This window comes from Belonocnema kinseyi, chromosome 4, assembly GCF_010883055.1.
Source record: "Belonocnema kinseyi isolate 2016_QV_RU_SX_M_011 chromosome 4, B_treatae_v1, whole genome shotgun sequence".
Classification (NCBI taxonomy): Eukaryota; Metazoa; Arthropoda; class Insecta; order Hymenoptera; family Cynipidae; genus Belonocnema; species Belonocnema kinseyi.
Window position 1 is genome coordinate 100,400,488 of NC_046660.1, and position 16,716 is coordinate 100,417,203.

Here is a 16,716-nt window from a genome sequence, read left to right on the forward strand (position 1 = left end):
AAAAATATGAGGAAAAAACTTTAGATATTTTTTGAACGGCCCCATACACAGTTTTCGTATGTCACAATGAATAGGCTGCATTTTTTGACAAGAATCAACCAAAAATGTCCTGAAAATGAAACCTTGCTATCATTTTATTCAAATTAACAATAAGTTATTAATAATAAACAATGTTTCACCAATGCCTTTTTTATCATGTTTTCTCCATTTAAAAAGAACTGTTAATTACTTAAATAATATTTATAAACAAATTTACAGATTGAGAATTTTGCTATAATAAACATTTTGTTGCGGATACGACGAGAGTAAATAAAATAATTATAAATGATAATAATTAAATAATAATATAATAATGCATAATAGATACTGAATAATCAACACTCTTTTTTAATTAGCAAAATTTGACAAGAAGGAATATTTGGCAAGAGATTTCTTGTTGATCTCACAAAAAAATTAATATTCATAATGGAAAAATGGTCAAACTGTTAATTTTTTTAAACCCATTCTTTAAATAATCAATAGTTCTTGCTAATTGGGCAAATATGACAAGAAGAAGTCATTGGTTGACACTTTTGGTTTAATCTAAAAAAATTTGGCCTATTCGTGGAATAAAAACTATGAATTTCAAACAACTAATCTATGCGAATTACGAGAAAATTGCTTTTGTTTATTAATTTGATTAAAACATAATTCGAAAAATTTGGTCTTATTCTCACTTATTGGAAATTATTGGTAGATATTTATTACACCGACTTAATCGCTTCTTTAGTCAATTGCAAGATGTTTAAAAAAAAAGGACATCGGAATAGTTAGGAAAAAAATATTGTTTATTATGTTGTTAAATAACAAATTGTTTGGTGTTCAAAATTAATTTTCTGCACCGACTGGTTATAACTGAAAGCTTTACAACCATTTTACGAAAAAGAAAACATAAAAATTCATTGAAAACTGGCTTTTACACAGAATTTTGTAAACAAAAAGTGCTTTTGGCTTCACTGTGACACTTTGCGTGGGACTTTGTGACTGGATAGAGAAATAATTACAGTCACAATAGTACCTCGTTACAATATCTCGTTGAAGGGGGGCACCCCTTTCACTGGTCAAAGTAATCATTTAAGTCACACCCCTACACCTTGTCATCGTCTCGTGGGGTGGGGGGGGGGGCGACAAGGCACCCCTGTGACTGGTCATAGAAATCATTAAATGTCCATCCCTACCCCTTGCCAATATATCGTAGAGGGTGGAGGAATCCCTGTGAATGGTCATAAAAACAATTTAATTCACTTTCATCCCTTTCCAAAATGTCGTTTGTGAGAGGGAGGCAAAGATAGCGTTAGTATAGGCTGTTTGGAAAAATTCGGAGGTTACCGAATTTCGGAACCTTATCCTTTTAAACAAAAAATAACAATAAAAACAAATTTTTATACCATATTTCCATTGGTTTCGTCGTAACAACTAGTCACGCTCTTAAACGCGGGAAATTTGGAGTACGTTGGAGAGCATATTTTTGTTTATATTTTATAATTTTTTAGTTCTATATTGTTTTGCTTTTTATTTTCTTCTTTGTACATTATTTTAAAAGCTTCTTTACGCATTTTTTATCTATTGTGTTTTTTATCGCTTAAAATAAAATTTCTAGTTGCTCTTGCCAGAATATCAAATTTCAATGACTTAAATCAACTAAAAGAAAGGGTCTGTTTTAAATTTCTTAACACGGCGCGGCGTCGTCAATAAATTATGCAAATGTAATCTAATACATTTTTTTAGCTTCTCCGCTTGACATAAATTGACGATTCCAATGAATAGTGGGACAAAAATATGTCTGGTGTATAAACTGATATTCAGAAGTGACTTCTCAATCGATTTGAACGTTCTTTTTTTAATTAAAGTTAATATAATTCTGCATTAACCTGCCATAGCAGATTTTGAACAAGATTTTTTCTCATTCAATAAAAAAAAGATTTTTTTTTATGAATACCGATTTTTGAGAAATACTTGGATTCAATCCGAAATATTTAGAATCACCGAAGGAAATATTCAGAAAAAAGCGTAATAGTTTAGAAATTCTTAACTAATTAACTGAATTTGTTACAAAAAAATAACTATCACTCCGGTATCATTATTTACAAAGTCTTTGGAATGATTGACTGTTTTCTGCACGTAATCACAATCCTTCAAATTCACGCAGCCTTTCCAGTCTTTCTATGCCGACAGCTAGATGTTGTTTTATTGAATCGATAAGTTGCGAGTTGAATATCGGGTCGGGTCCTCGGGAAGAATCTAGATGTCAAGCCATTTCGAGCGCAGATAGCACTCGGATGGGTGACCATTTCACATTAAACCACAGGAATTAATTTGATCTTTAACTTGGTTCAAAACGCTGCAGCACGTTTATCTGACGAAAAATAAAACTTATGTGACGAAAGATAACATTTATATGACGAAAATATTTATTTGACATATGTGATATGTCAAACGGCTGCGTCTAGATTCTAGGTTCACCGAACAAATTACCTCCATAAATTTGAAAATTCTCGCGGTATTCATTTTTAAATCGTCTCACTTTACTTAAATGATTTTAACCAAAAAATCATTCACCTACACTTACAGAATACATAGGCTGAACTTTGGTTAGTTTATATTTTATAGTGTTTGTTTACAATTTTTGAAGTCTTCATCAGGGTCGACAGAAACTAAAGGTTTGTTCAACAAAAGTAAAGGACTGAATTTGGCTGAGTGTTCACCATAAAGCATAAGCTAACCAAAGTGCAGCCTATGTATTCTGTAAGTGTAGATAAATGATTTTTTAGTTAAAATCATTTAAATAAAGTGAGACGATTTAAAAAATGAATACCGCTAAGGTTTTTAAATTTATGAAGGAATTTTTTTCTGTGAACCTAGATGCAGCCGTTTCACATATGACATATGTAAAATAAATATTTTCTTCAGATAAGTTTGATCTTTTGTCTGATAAATATGATCTTTCGCGAGATCAATTTTATCTTTCGTCAGATAAACCTGCTACAGAATTGTTATCCAATTTAAAGATAAAATTTATTCCTGGTGTGTACTGTATTACAACGTACGACCGGATTGTTTATTGGCTGCATTTTAACTAATGTCTGCAGTTTTCATCTCCTCTGGCCACATGTCTAGGAAAATGCGAGTACTTATAATAAATTTCCATGTAGCTGAGGGTTATCACTGGAAGTGATTAAATTCATACAGTGATTCTAAACCCATCTTAGTGAAAGATAAAGGCCGTAGCAGGATAAGCATGGTCTGGGTGCCCCCGCTCGGATGTGATCTATATTGCGGGGGTCAGTAGCTACCCCTATATGATAAATGTGCCCAAAGTATTAACTAAAAACAATTTTGTTTTAAAAAGTTATAAACAAATTTTGAAAAAAAAAATCTTGAAAACAGCTTCACTGATTATGATGGTTAAAGTATATGTTATAGAGGGTACTCAGCGGTTCTGAAAAAATTCAAGAACCAATTCTGTTAATAATAAGGAGATAAATAACACAATTTTTCCCCTATATCATGCTCACATTCAAGGCTGCAAAATATGTTTTATATGGATCCCATCCGAGAGAGGGCACCCAGACCATACATATCCTGCTACGGCCTTGTCACAGGGTATGCAAATTGACCCGTGTTTAGCCTCTCTTTTACCGGAGTTTTAAAATAAAAAAGCATAGTACAGTGGATTTTATTCAGAGTGCTATGGGACTTAAATGGACTAGCCTTATAATACAATAATAATAATAATCCCAATACAAATTTTGTAATTAAAAAAAAATTTAAACATTATTTCCAATTTTTAAAAAATCCCAAAACAACTATAATAATATTAGTCTCCGATCATACACTTGTCTGCAACCCAGTCCGTAAATGATAGGGTAAAAACCAGAATTTGCCCAATATGTCAAATTAGGCACACTGCTCTTATCAGATCACTTGATTGCATTACAAAAATGCGTCCGTCAACGATAATATATACTGGTACATTAATATAGTAATAATAGTTCAATACAAGGCTCATTATTTGATTTCATAATGTTGATAGTTTTCGTATATTACTGATACGAGAAATATTTAACTTGTGTGTTACAAAAATAAGCAAGACTGATGCAATTGATAAAAACCTGGAGTTTTCTCATTTTCCAAAGATTCTAACTGGTTTTACAGAAATGGTTAAATTGTCAAACATTAAATATATGTAATTCCATAATCTAATTATTCGTCGATTATAAAAAATGAGGGTAACGATAAAAGTGGAGCAGATATCTCTTGATTCTGTCCGAGTAATATTAACATAACAGGGACATTGATCCGGAATCTAGATCAAATGACAAGATCGAGAGTTATGCCGCCCATCTTTGCGTACTTCTAGCATTAATTAAATGGCACCGAGGTATAATTCTCAGTACTCGAGAGCGACACTACGACACGTGCTCCGCCGCGGTATTCGGTAGCTTCCATTAGTATCATCGTCATCGCGTCAATTTTGCTAATTAAAATAGAAAAGGAATTAGAAGAAGGCTGGTTACTCGAGGCTCTCCCTACTTCATATGAAAACGTTGGAGGCAAACCAAGGCCTCAGGCCTGAGGCAATCGAACACCTTGATTAAACCGAAGCCCCTGAATAGATCGCACCTCGATTTTCTTTCCCACCTCGCCTCGCCACACCACCAAGCCAACCACGTTTCGTTAAGGATACACGTGTATTTCAAATTACTATCGATTTAATAGAAAAAGCCACATATTTCTTCACTTTTAATCCTCTAAAGTGGCATTTTACATTTTTACCACCTAGAGAGGGAAAATTAAACTCGTATAAAAAGGGATAAATCAAAATTTTTATTGAAATGCATTTTACTTATATGGTGTAAAACCAAAAAGTTTGATTTATTCAATTTTTTTGGTCAAAAGTGTTTCAGAAGAAAATGAAACTTTTTTCGTTCAAATTAATGACAATAAGTGTAAAAATAATAATAAGCAAGACGAATACCTATTTAAGATTTCAATTTTTTAAAATCTAATGATAAATATTCAATTTAAGCCATTAAAATTTTCTTAATAACGAAATGATAATTGGATCTGCTTCTAAAGCCTTCACGGAAATATCGATTATTTTCCTTCTCACAAGTAACTTCACTTAATGGCTCACTATCAAAATATGGTACTTGTAATAAAAAAACCCGTGTTACCGGATGACACAGAATTTGTGCACGGTATTTTTCGGCCTCTAAATAGTTATTTTGGTCAAAGAAAGACACTTTAAGTTTGATTCGGGGATACAAATAATTCGGGGGTAGTATAATCAGTATTTTTTATCCCAATCGGATTTTTATCATTTTGGATTGATTGTTTTTAAATCCAAATTTCTTAATTATTGAAGAAAATATTGAGCTCCTGGAAACAATCATTCTGTAATGTTGTAGATGTTGAAAAAGGAATATTTTTAGTTTTAACCAGATTTTCTGTGAAACAAATAGTTTTCGATAAAAATAGGAAGAATCCGATTTTATTTCATAATTCGTCACTTTATTTCAATTCGAGCACATCTGACTACACTTTCGAAACTCGCATATTTGAATTATTATCTTAAAGAAATTTTTACAAAAAATATGATAACGAGGCAAAATCGGGGTAAACATAATCCTCTTATTCGAGCTCGGCATTTCAAATCAAATTCCACTTTTCTACAAGAAAAATTGTAGAGAAAAATAATTAAACAAATTTTATTTACAATAGCTGAACATTGTGAGTCATTTAGGATTATAAAAAATATGGTATGGGATTGATGTAGGAAAACATCTGGGAAATCGTATATCAGATACTTAAAATATCGTAAAAGTATGGCAAATGAGACGATTCAATACTTTATGTATATCTAAATGAAATATAGTGAATGTATAGCACGGATATAGTGCAAGTTTTTATAAGTTGGTAATATTCGTATTAAAATATTTTAAAATTGTTGACGCCATGCCCGATAAAATAGTTTTCTTCATTTAACGTCGAATTAAAATTAAAAAAATCGTCCGACCTCTAAAATAGTTTGTTTTTCCGAACTGGCCAGACTTTCGTTATATTATGGAGCTAATTTACAAAAAGACAATTTTCACTCGATTATTTGTTTAAAAAAAAAGAAATTTTATGTGGTGAGTTTTAAACTTCTTTCTAATCTTAAGAAAAATTATACGTAAAAGCAGATGAAAACCTTCAACAGAAGATAAAACAACTAAAGGTCAAATATCTCATTTGGCTAATTATATATCGTGACTAAATTAATTTATTCCAGTTTGAATATTGAACGTTTTTACTTTGACTATTTTTCAGAAAAAATCTTATTGGAAATATATTTAGCTTATATTGGTTTTCAAATACGCTGGGACATAAGGAAGTTTTGATATTTCTTATACGATCACCGAAGTTAAGCAGTATTTGGCTCGGTTATACTCGGATGGGGGTCATCATACTTGAGGGGGTAAATCTGTAAGTTTTTAGACTGGCTTCACTCTTGAACCTATATAATATATATAATTCATGTACTCGATTTGGTTACATATGTATTTTACGTCACGATTTGTTGCAAGTTTTCAAACATTTTTTGGTGTCTAAAATTTGGTGGTTTCATAGAAAAATTGACTCGATTAATATTCGTTTTGTAATTTTTTTATTTATTAAAATATTTCCATTTCTTAACTAAAAATAAGGGTAGTTAATAAAGGAGAGATTGAATGAAATTAACTAAGGATATACGAAAATAAATATAACCTTTAGAACATAATTTTAAAAAAAAATGTTATCGCCTTTATTACCGGTTTATTACTTCATTACAACTGTTTTATTTTATTTTTAGTCTACAATAGAATTTAATTTCAGTTAAAAACTAAACTTTAAAAAGTTATTAATGCTATTAATTAAAAATTTTTTTAAAAGTTTAAAGCCAAATATGCAGAATTAAAAATGATTGAATCCAAGATTTCAAATTATAATTTAAGCTTATTTCTTATTTAAACTAATAAACAGATCATTTTTGTCTGTTTTCACTTAATGAAAACTTGAAAGAAAAAATAAATTTTTTATCTTAATCTGAAATTAAAATACAATTTCTGGTCATGAGAAAATTTTCGTTTATGAGTTATTTCACTGAAGGTGCAAATTCCTTGGGAAAGTAATTAGCATGGCCTTTTGAATATTCAAACATAGGAAAATAAAAACACCATTGGAAATTTTTATTTTAAATGTTGTCCACGTAATAAATTAAATGCAATAATTCTTGCATATTGCATGAAACAATTGATTTGAAACGTTTGAAACTGGTTAAAAAGATTGAATTGACCCGTGTTTCTTACAATCGGTCTTAACTGGATTAAAAAAAAAATTTTGTTACGAAAGGATGTTTAAGTAATTGGATTATTAATTTCTGGTAGTAAAAAAATACCAATTTTAACATTTTTATATCGTTTTGGCATTATTCTCAAAATTTTGTTGACAAATGTTTTTGAAATTAGAACAAGGAAACTTTTAAAGGGCATACGGTTTTGACTTTCAGACAAAAAAATGAGTCCATTAAAAATATTATGATGATTTAAAAAAATCAGAAAATGTTTCTGTTTTGTGTGTCTTATTGAAACACATAAACAGTTAATATTTGTGTGTTTTCTCATAATGAAAACTTGAAATAAAAAATCAATCTTTAATCTTAATCTGACATTTTTTGAAAAGTACAATTTCTGTTAATGAGAACATTTTCGTTTATGAGTTATTCCATTAATGTGAAAATTCATAAGGAAAGTAATTAGCATGGCCTTTTAAATATTCGAACACAGGGAAGTAAAAATACCATTGGAAACTTTTATTTTTAATGTTGTCCACGTAATAAATTCAATGCAATAATTCTGGCACTTTGCATAAAACAATTGATTTGAAACGTTTAAAACTGGTTAAAAAATTAAATTGTACTATGTTTCTCATAATCGGTCTCATCTGGAATGTTTTGATTTTTTTATAAAAGGATGTTCAAGTTATTGGATTATTAATTTTCGGCAATAAAAAAACACAAATTTTAACATTTTCCTAAAGTTTTGGAATTATTTTCAAAATTTTGTTAATACATTTTTTTGAACTCAGAATAAGGAAACTTTTAATGTGCGTGCGGTTTTGATTTTGAGACAAAAAGTGAGTTCATGCGAAATATTATGATACTTTAAAAAAATCAGAAAATTTTCCTCTTTTATGTGTAGGCATGTCAATGAGCTTGTAAACTTCAATTTAAATGATTAAAAAAACATTTTTAGCGCTGTTGAATTGAAAACTTTTACTACAGAATTATTCTTCATTAGTGAGTATTTAAAAATAATACTGTAAGGTTATTAGTTTAAAGTATTGGATTTTGGAGTCCTGTAATCCCACAGACCTTGACCTTTTAGAATATCAACCTCGAAATTAAAAAATTGCAAGTTAAATCCGGGTTGAACCTCTCAATACTCTTTTTTTATGTCAACATTGAATATTTGTGTAATAAAAAAATGGTAAAACTGTACAATTTTATTGTTACACAAAATGTTTCGAATTTAAATATGAATTAAAATAACTTATAAATGATTAAGATTCACGGTGGTGAATCCCCGTTACGAAAAAAAGAGAACCGCGAATATATTTTCTCAATCAAGCGGTTCTTTATAACACCACTTTATTGCATATGTATCAGCCAATTTCTCATCGATTTGCATGAAACCTTTTGGAATTAATAAGAAATCGCTAAAAATAAATTCATTAGCTTGAAGTTATTGACATTTTTGATCATTTCCTAAAAATGTTTAGAAGAGTGTAAGAGATTTTAAAGAAATATTTTGCCATATTATATAATTTTAGAAGAAATTTGAGTAAGTTTAACAGATATTCAGAAGTTTTGACAGGATTAAAAAATAAATAGCAAATTTAGATAACATGGAAAATCAGTAAAATGGCCCACACCTTTCAGGATAAATTAATTAGATGATGTTGCAATGTTAATTTTCAAGAAATTTTGAATGAATAATTATTTCTATTATATTAACTTTTTATACAAGAAAATCGATTTTTTAGCAGTTTAGTTGTTCTGTAGCAAATAATATTCAATCGATTCGTTTAGAAATTTAAGGATAACATTTGATTTGTTAGCAGTTTATTTGACATATAGCGTAACATGTAGCGTCAGATCAAAATCTAGAATTGTGTCTCGCATAATTTTGATCTATTAATTATTTTTTAAGATTTTCTACTGTTTATTTTAAAAAATTCGATTTGTTAATACTTCAGTCAACCCGAGAGCTTAGACTATTGAACTGAATGTTATGCAAACTTTTTACTTGGCGAAATTTCTTTGCACCGTAGTTTTTTTTGGAGAAATAAAAAAAAAAAATTTTTACAAAAAATTTAATGTATACTCCCAAAATTATAAAGTTAATGAAGCCTTTTATTCATGGAAATTATTTCCATACTTACAAATATAAATTCGATTAATTATTGGTGTTTAAATAAGAATACCTCGTCATGAAAAAGTTTTTTGAAAATATCCTTGCTATATCGAGGGGATGCTTCCTTCTGAAGAATATCGGAGCACTCCTTAAGGGTTGCAGTTCTTCTCTTGTCAATCATGCACTCCTCTTCCATTGAACTCATTTTCATCTCAGATTTCTTCTTCGCCCTTTCTGCAGAATCTTCAGCCATTGGAGCCTCGTTAGTAACCATATGAGCATTGATAACTTCCCTCGAGGCTTCTAGTTTAATCTTTTAATAATCCAAGGAAGGGAGTGTTCAATACAGGGGCATTTGAAAAAATAATGGTTCGGAATAAAAAGGGGGAAAACAACACTTTGTTCACAAAAACTTAAACCACTCTCGCACCCGCTCAGTATAATCCTGCCATGATCACACCCTCGTTTAATTGGTTTAAATAATAGTTTTTCCAATAATTAATTATTTATCTTCCTTTTCCTTTAATTAGACACTATTAGATTGGAAAAAGTATGAATGAAAAACACTCGCTCTCGGCGATGGGCCGCACGCGTATGTTCTCCAAGGGGGCGAGATCTGTTTGTTACCAAAGAAAAGGGAATTCAGATTGTGTGGGGATCGAGGCAACCTTTCACTTTTTGACAGCAGAGTCGTCCTCTTCGTCCTGGAGTCTTTTTCCTTTATGGAACGCGTCAATCATGTCACTTTCGATCTCTTCAGGGCAGGGGAAGTGTCCATTAACAGGTTTCAAGAAATCGAGGAACCGAGTCATTAATTCATTGGGAAATGAACGTTCTTGTAAATTGCTGCTTCCAAATTCAGCACACTGGTCTTAGAATTGCAGGTTTTAAAGCAAAACAGAGTCTTGTGTAAAGGTTCCAGCTTTATAAGGGATAATTGTACTTTTTTTACTCAAAGAGAAGATTAAGATCTATCTTCATCTTCCTGTCTTCTTTCGTGTAGAAGAACTTTTTTTAGCTTTTGTTTTTCTTCAAATTAAGGTCATGTATTACAAAACTATTTCTGTTGCTAGACAGAGAGAGTAACGAACCACCACCCACCAATTTGTGAGGTTTCCGGGGAAAGACAGTTTTTGGAAAAATTCGAAAAATCTGATTCAATTTTCCACATTAAATTATGTTCAGATCTTCAAAAATTCTTTGAGGAATAAGTTTCACCCAATATATTTTTTTATTTTAAGTTCCCTTAACCTTTTTTTCTGCACTATTTTTTATGGATAATCATTAATTATTCCGAAAGAGCCAAGTTTTAAAGTATTTGTTAACTAAATCTTAATTGTTTAAACAATTACTATTTCATATCTAAAATGACATGTCTAAAATACTCGATGTTACCAAATATCTGGAAAATATCGGACCAATTGTTGTCGAAAAACTGAATGGTTACATACTTCGTGAATGTGACTTTTATTGACTGTTTTCAGTGTGTGCTTTTGAATTTTAGGGACTTTCGTAGACGTCAATTTCCAAACGAGAAAGTTTAACAAGAATAATTTATTTCAAAAAGATAACATTTAAATTGTAAATCATTTTTTTGTAATAAAGGAAACAACTTTGTTATTAATTTCTTGACTATACATGTAAAATTAGCTTATGCGTATATTTATCCACGAATGAAGATGACGACTTTTCTGATTTTTTAAAAAACATTATTGATAAAAAGAAAATTCTAATTGCTAATGTTTTCTTTATTTTCAGAAATAATTATGTTCTTAAAATTTTTAAGCCCCATTATAATTTTTAAACTTTCTCACATTTTCAAAAGGATGAGAAAAACAAAATTATGATTGGTACCGGTTGAACAAAAATAGTCGGCACCAGAAACGAAATGAAACTGCACCAATAATAAGATTTTTGGAAAAATCTAAACTGATTTAGATTTTATTTTCAAAGATGAAAATTACAAATGATTTTTTATTTTGAAAAATGAAAATTACAAATGATTTTTTATTTTGAAAAATGAAAATCACAAATGATTTTTTATTTTGAAAAATGAATTTTAAAAGAAAATTTAGAAATATTTCAAAATATTTGAAATAATTTACTAAAGTTTCGAAGAAGAATGAAGAGTTTTTAAGTTTAAATGTTAAATTTGGCCAAATTATAACATTTACCAAAAATTTAAACGAGCTTACGCGATATTCAGAAATTTTGAACAAAAGTTTAGTAGTTGTTGAACAATTTTAAAAGGTTTCAACTAAATAAAAAAAATGTCTTAAGGTCCCTAGAAAAATTTCAAGAGACTTTTCATTTGGAAGAATTAATTTTTAAAGAGAATTTAAACATCTTTCAACAAATTTCAAAAGAATTCCAAAATGGTCCAAAAATTATCTGGATGATTTGAAGTTAATTTTGTTGAGTTTAAAAGATTTTTCAAAATAGAATGAATAATTTGAGTCGGATTAAAAAATATTTAGGAATTTAAGTAGTTTTAAAGAGATTAGAAATATTTTCAAAGTGAAAAATGTCTGAAAAATTACCAATATTTTAAATTTTCTTCTAATTTTCTACAAGCCCAGAATATAATTAAAACAGACTCGCTCGTTTTCTAAAATTTTGTAAAATTCTGTAATATAAAAGAAATTCAAAACTTTCTAGATAAGTTTTCAAGAAATTTTCAATAATTTCAATTGGTTGAAAATTAATCTGTTTTGGTTGAGGATTCAACTATTTTGTTGAAAAATCGTCTATTTTGAACGAATTAACCTATTTTCGATTGAAATATCAACTATTACATTATTAATTACAAAATTCTATTTTGTTGTTGACATTTTGATATGACATATCTGAAATCTTTCAAAATCTTTTTGAATTTTCTCAAGAATTTTAGGAGCATTATATTTATATTACCTTAAAAACAAATAAACTTAGAAAATAGTTATCCGAAATTTTGTTTATATTTAAAAATATTTTTCCTTGTAAAATGGAAAATAACAAGGGCGTATATCGCACATTGATGATTATTGCATTCATACACTCAGTAGTTTTTAGGATGATGGACATAGTTATAATCACTCACATTAAAAATATTGTTTGTTGGAGGTATTTTTCAATTGTCTAAACAATGGATCGCTTATTGTTAAGCATTTTTTCTTTCTAGAGTTAGCTCTCCATTGCGTAAGCAAATATTAGATATTTAAACAATTTTCTTTTGAAGTAAATTAGGAATAGTTAGTTTTTTTCAGCATAATTTCAGTGAACATGAATAATTTTTAAACATATTTTCAAAAAACAAGCGTCGAAGTTACAATATTGAACATTAATTAAAAGGCTTACTGACAAACAAATTTGAAATAAGTAATAATCATGATTCATTGTTCAAAAAATTTCCTAATGTCTCAAACATAAAATATTTTTCTTAACGTTGAGACGGTTTAATTAATCCCAGAAAATAATAGCTTTTATTGACTTACATGGATGATAAAAATGTCTAAAAAATTAACAAATGCTTTAAAAATTGAATAAATAGATTTTATTTCCTTGGGCAGCTTTTCGAACCGCCTTGGTGATTGCTGGGACCAGGAAAATGAACAAATTTCCTTGCAAACTTTTGTTTTCTTTTAACTTATTTTATAGTATTCTGGGAACCATATAACTTTTTAGATCAAACCCAATTTTTAAAAACGCCGGATTAATTTTGATAAATTTTCCATATTAAAATTTGGGCTAACTTTCACTGTAATGTTTTTCTCATTTTAAAAGAAAGGTAGGTATGATATTCAGAACTTCGATTTGGGTAAGTAGATCAAACATGACTCAGACAACAAATGTGGATTAAAGCAGATTATGTAACATCAATTAACACTAATTGCTGCAAATTTTATAATAAATATAAGGCAGAACTATTATTAATCAGATTACATCTGACAACGGCCATTAATTTTATTTAGTATACAAGGAAAAAAGAGGACACATTAAATTTTACTACTTAATATAGGAATTATTCGAGGTGTCTACGGTGTACCTAAAAAATTATATAAATAAATTATTATCCTTTTACGAATATGAAATCTCGTTAAACATGTAACAAAATAAAAGAAATGTTTTTTCTTAATTTACAAAAAAAATGCCAATGGAGCAATTGTGAAAGGATACGTGTCGATATTTGCGAGATCTATAAAAGATACAGTACGTACTGATTACTTTGACTTACTTTCACAAGCTTTTTGGAAGATTTCCATATTCTGTGAAGGGCAATTGCAATGAATTGGTTCCAACAAATTTCGAGGTGAATACTTTTAATTTTTCTTGTAGAAGAAAGCAGTATTGGTTGAAAGTACAAAAATTAGCTAAAATATTGTTTTTTCTTATAGGAAAGTTACATATACTGAAAATATTTTTGTCTACACTCTATGCTCACCGATTTCCATGAACCTAGCCGCTCTTTTGAGTTTTCCTGCATTCATAGGAAATATTCGTTTTACTCTCACCAAATTTCGGTGAACCTAGGCACGGCCTTTTTCATAAAATAAAGTTTGTTTTTGTTGCAAACAAATAAAATTTTTGCTTTTTTGGAGGAAGCGGAAGCAAAGTTTTAAAAAAAATACCTTTGGGGAATCTATTTTGTTCTTCTTATTTTAAAATTTATATTAAAGTCTGAGAAATTGTTTATAAACTTAATTAATTCAGTTTTGTATAAACGTATAATATAATCAGAACGCAATTTATATATTTAGAATGATGTGTACCTTTAGATTTGCACTATGTACTTAACGAGAAATCCGGTAACTTTCTACTGATGAATTAAGGTTTCCATTATATTTTTTTCGTATACAACAAACTCTCGCTTTCAGTCAAGTGTCGGGGGTTCCCTTCAAATAACCTTGGACTAATTTCGGAGGGATCAAAACGTAAACAGTGAGGGCCAGCACTGTCGTACAAACTAAAAAGATACATAAGTCCAATTTGACTTGAACTGAGAAAATCGAGAAAAACTTCTTGCCCAAAGAATTTTAATATTTAATAAAATTTTGAATAATTAAGATACGCTATTTGGGTAAAAATAATGTGCTTTTTCATATTTTGCAATAAACAATTTATTTTTTAAACAATTTCTTTTAGAAAATAGACTTGTGGTGTTTTATTAGTCGCGGGAAGTGAAAGTACAATGCAAAAAGAACATAAAGTCACTTGCGGACGTTGACTTTGTCGAAAAGCTCGAGCGCAGCCTCAAAATACAACATCAAAACATACGTAAAGCACACTGTGTATTTAGTGGCTGTTCCGAACTTACCCGAACGATCGTCGTTATTGTATAGCCGAATTTAGCCGGGACTTATTTCCCGTGGATTTCCGATCAGAGTCCGAGCTAATTCATAAGACGAAAAGATACACAAGGGCAAGCGATTCCTTTCCTTTGTCAATTCGCGCCGCACTCGGGTCACTTTTATAAGGCATAAAAGGCATAGAGTTCTTTAGGTACTTTTTCATGTGTGCTGATGACGTGTTGCCTTCCTTGTACAACTTTTAGCACACGCAAAGTGCTTTGTGTATCTTTTTCTGTTGTATTTTTCAACTTTTTCGACTTTCCTTATTTATAAACAATCGTTTTTTGCAATAAAAAGTAATAATTAATAGATTTTATGAACACACTTAGGTGCAGCTTTCTCTTACGAATCCAACGATACCAAAAACTCATTTTTCATAAAAATTTCACTTATGTATCTTTTTAGTTTGGACGGCAGAGCAGTTCTAGGAAGGCTGATAACGGGGTGTCTGAAAGCGAGAGTTTGGTGTATTTCTATTAGGTCTACTTCAATAAATTGCCAATGAATTCTTATTATCGAAAATGTGACAATAAGATAATTACTGAAATAGTAAGATATATTAATTTTTCGAAATTTTGGTGCGGAAATATTTGAGTAATATTTTCACAACCTACGCCATTACTAAACGACTATTGATTACTATTATCTTCTCATTCACTCTTATATATATATATATATATTACTCAATTTGTATTCGAAATCTGTTAATCATGCATAAGGCCCTGGCTTTGGATTAGCTTAAAAAACTGGATGCATTAATAGCGGATAGAGAATTTCTTAAATAATTCACGAAAAAATGTTACTGTCTTATAGAATTTTTTCTTTAAATTATGAAAACCGTTTTGATGTTAAGGCATCATTTAATTAAAACATTTTCGTTGGCAGCCGATGTGAAAATTGACATTCTAAAGATGTGCGAAATATATGCCTTAGAAAAACTAAGCGGAAAAAATTGAATTGCTGCACTTAGGAGTTTGAGTGCGCTATATAATTAATATATTCATTATATGTAAAAATGATAGTGTAAATTAATTGAGACAAAACATGTTAAAAAAATTATTATCTCAGAAATTTGAGAAGGGTGCCAACAATTGTACCCCCATGTTCAAAAATACATCTCCAGGTTTTTGTCGCAAAAAATGTGAGAAAATTGTTAACAATGAAATTTAAAATTTATAACATTTCTAACATTTATTTCGTGAATGCCTGAACGAATTTGGATGAATCTTCCGTTACAACTTTTGTTCGAAAACGTACATTCCAAACATCTTTTTTCCAAATATAAAAAGACTGAATTAGTTTTAAAAATATCAATTGTTTATAAACAAATCAAACCCTTTATTTTCTAAGTTTATTTTGTAGAGTAATTAAATAACTCTTCTTGTTCCAAATGTGACTCTTACAAAATTAAGAAGAGAAAATTACAAAATGTATTGGGTAACGAAATTTAACACATTTTGGTAAATATCTCAAAATGTCGACTTCTTTCCAAAAACAAGAAAAAGTGCGGAACAAAATTTTTTTAAAAATTATACTAAATATTGTTTTTTGAACTTTTCTAACCATTTTAACAGTTAACAAAAAATATAATAAGATGTATTTTAGCATTAATATGTGTGCACACACAAACACACACTATACACATATATGTATATATGTTTATATGCATACATGTACATACGTAATATGCATATATAAATTCGTATGTAGGAAAAGAAGCATTAAAAGAAGCATACTCAGTTCGTACCTGACTTAATATTGAGGGAACAGGGTCGAGTTGTAATTGAAAATGGGTCAAGGAAAAATGTTAGAAACTGTTCAGCAGGTAGTTCCAATAGGGTACTTCAACCAAATTTTTTAATGAGGTCTAAGAGATTTTAGAAACGGGCTCGCAGGAATTCAAGTAGGGAAAT

General features: G+C 29.5%; 1 protein-coding gene across 1 annotated transcript in view; it reads right to left on the minus strand.

Annotated features, from left to right (window-relative positions):
* The window catches only part of LOC117171174 (NADPH oxidase 5), a 42,502-nt gene extending 32,507 nt beyond the window's left edge, over positions 1 to 9,995 (minus strand). Inside the window, exon 1 of the mRNA XM_033358240.1 lies at positions 9,547 to 9,995. Within this exon, the coding sequence (XP_033214131.1) occupies positions 9,547 to 9,750 (204 nt within the window). The 5' untranslated portion in view covers positions 9,751 to 9,995. The remainder of the gene's footprint in view (positions 1 to 9,546) is intronic.
* Positions 9,996 to 16,716: the final 6,721 nt, after the last annotated feature.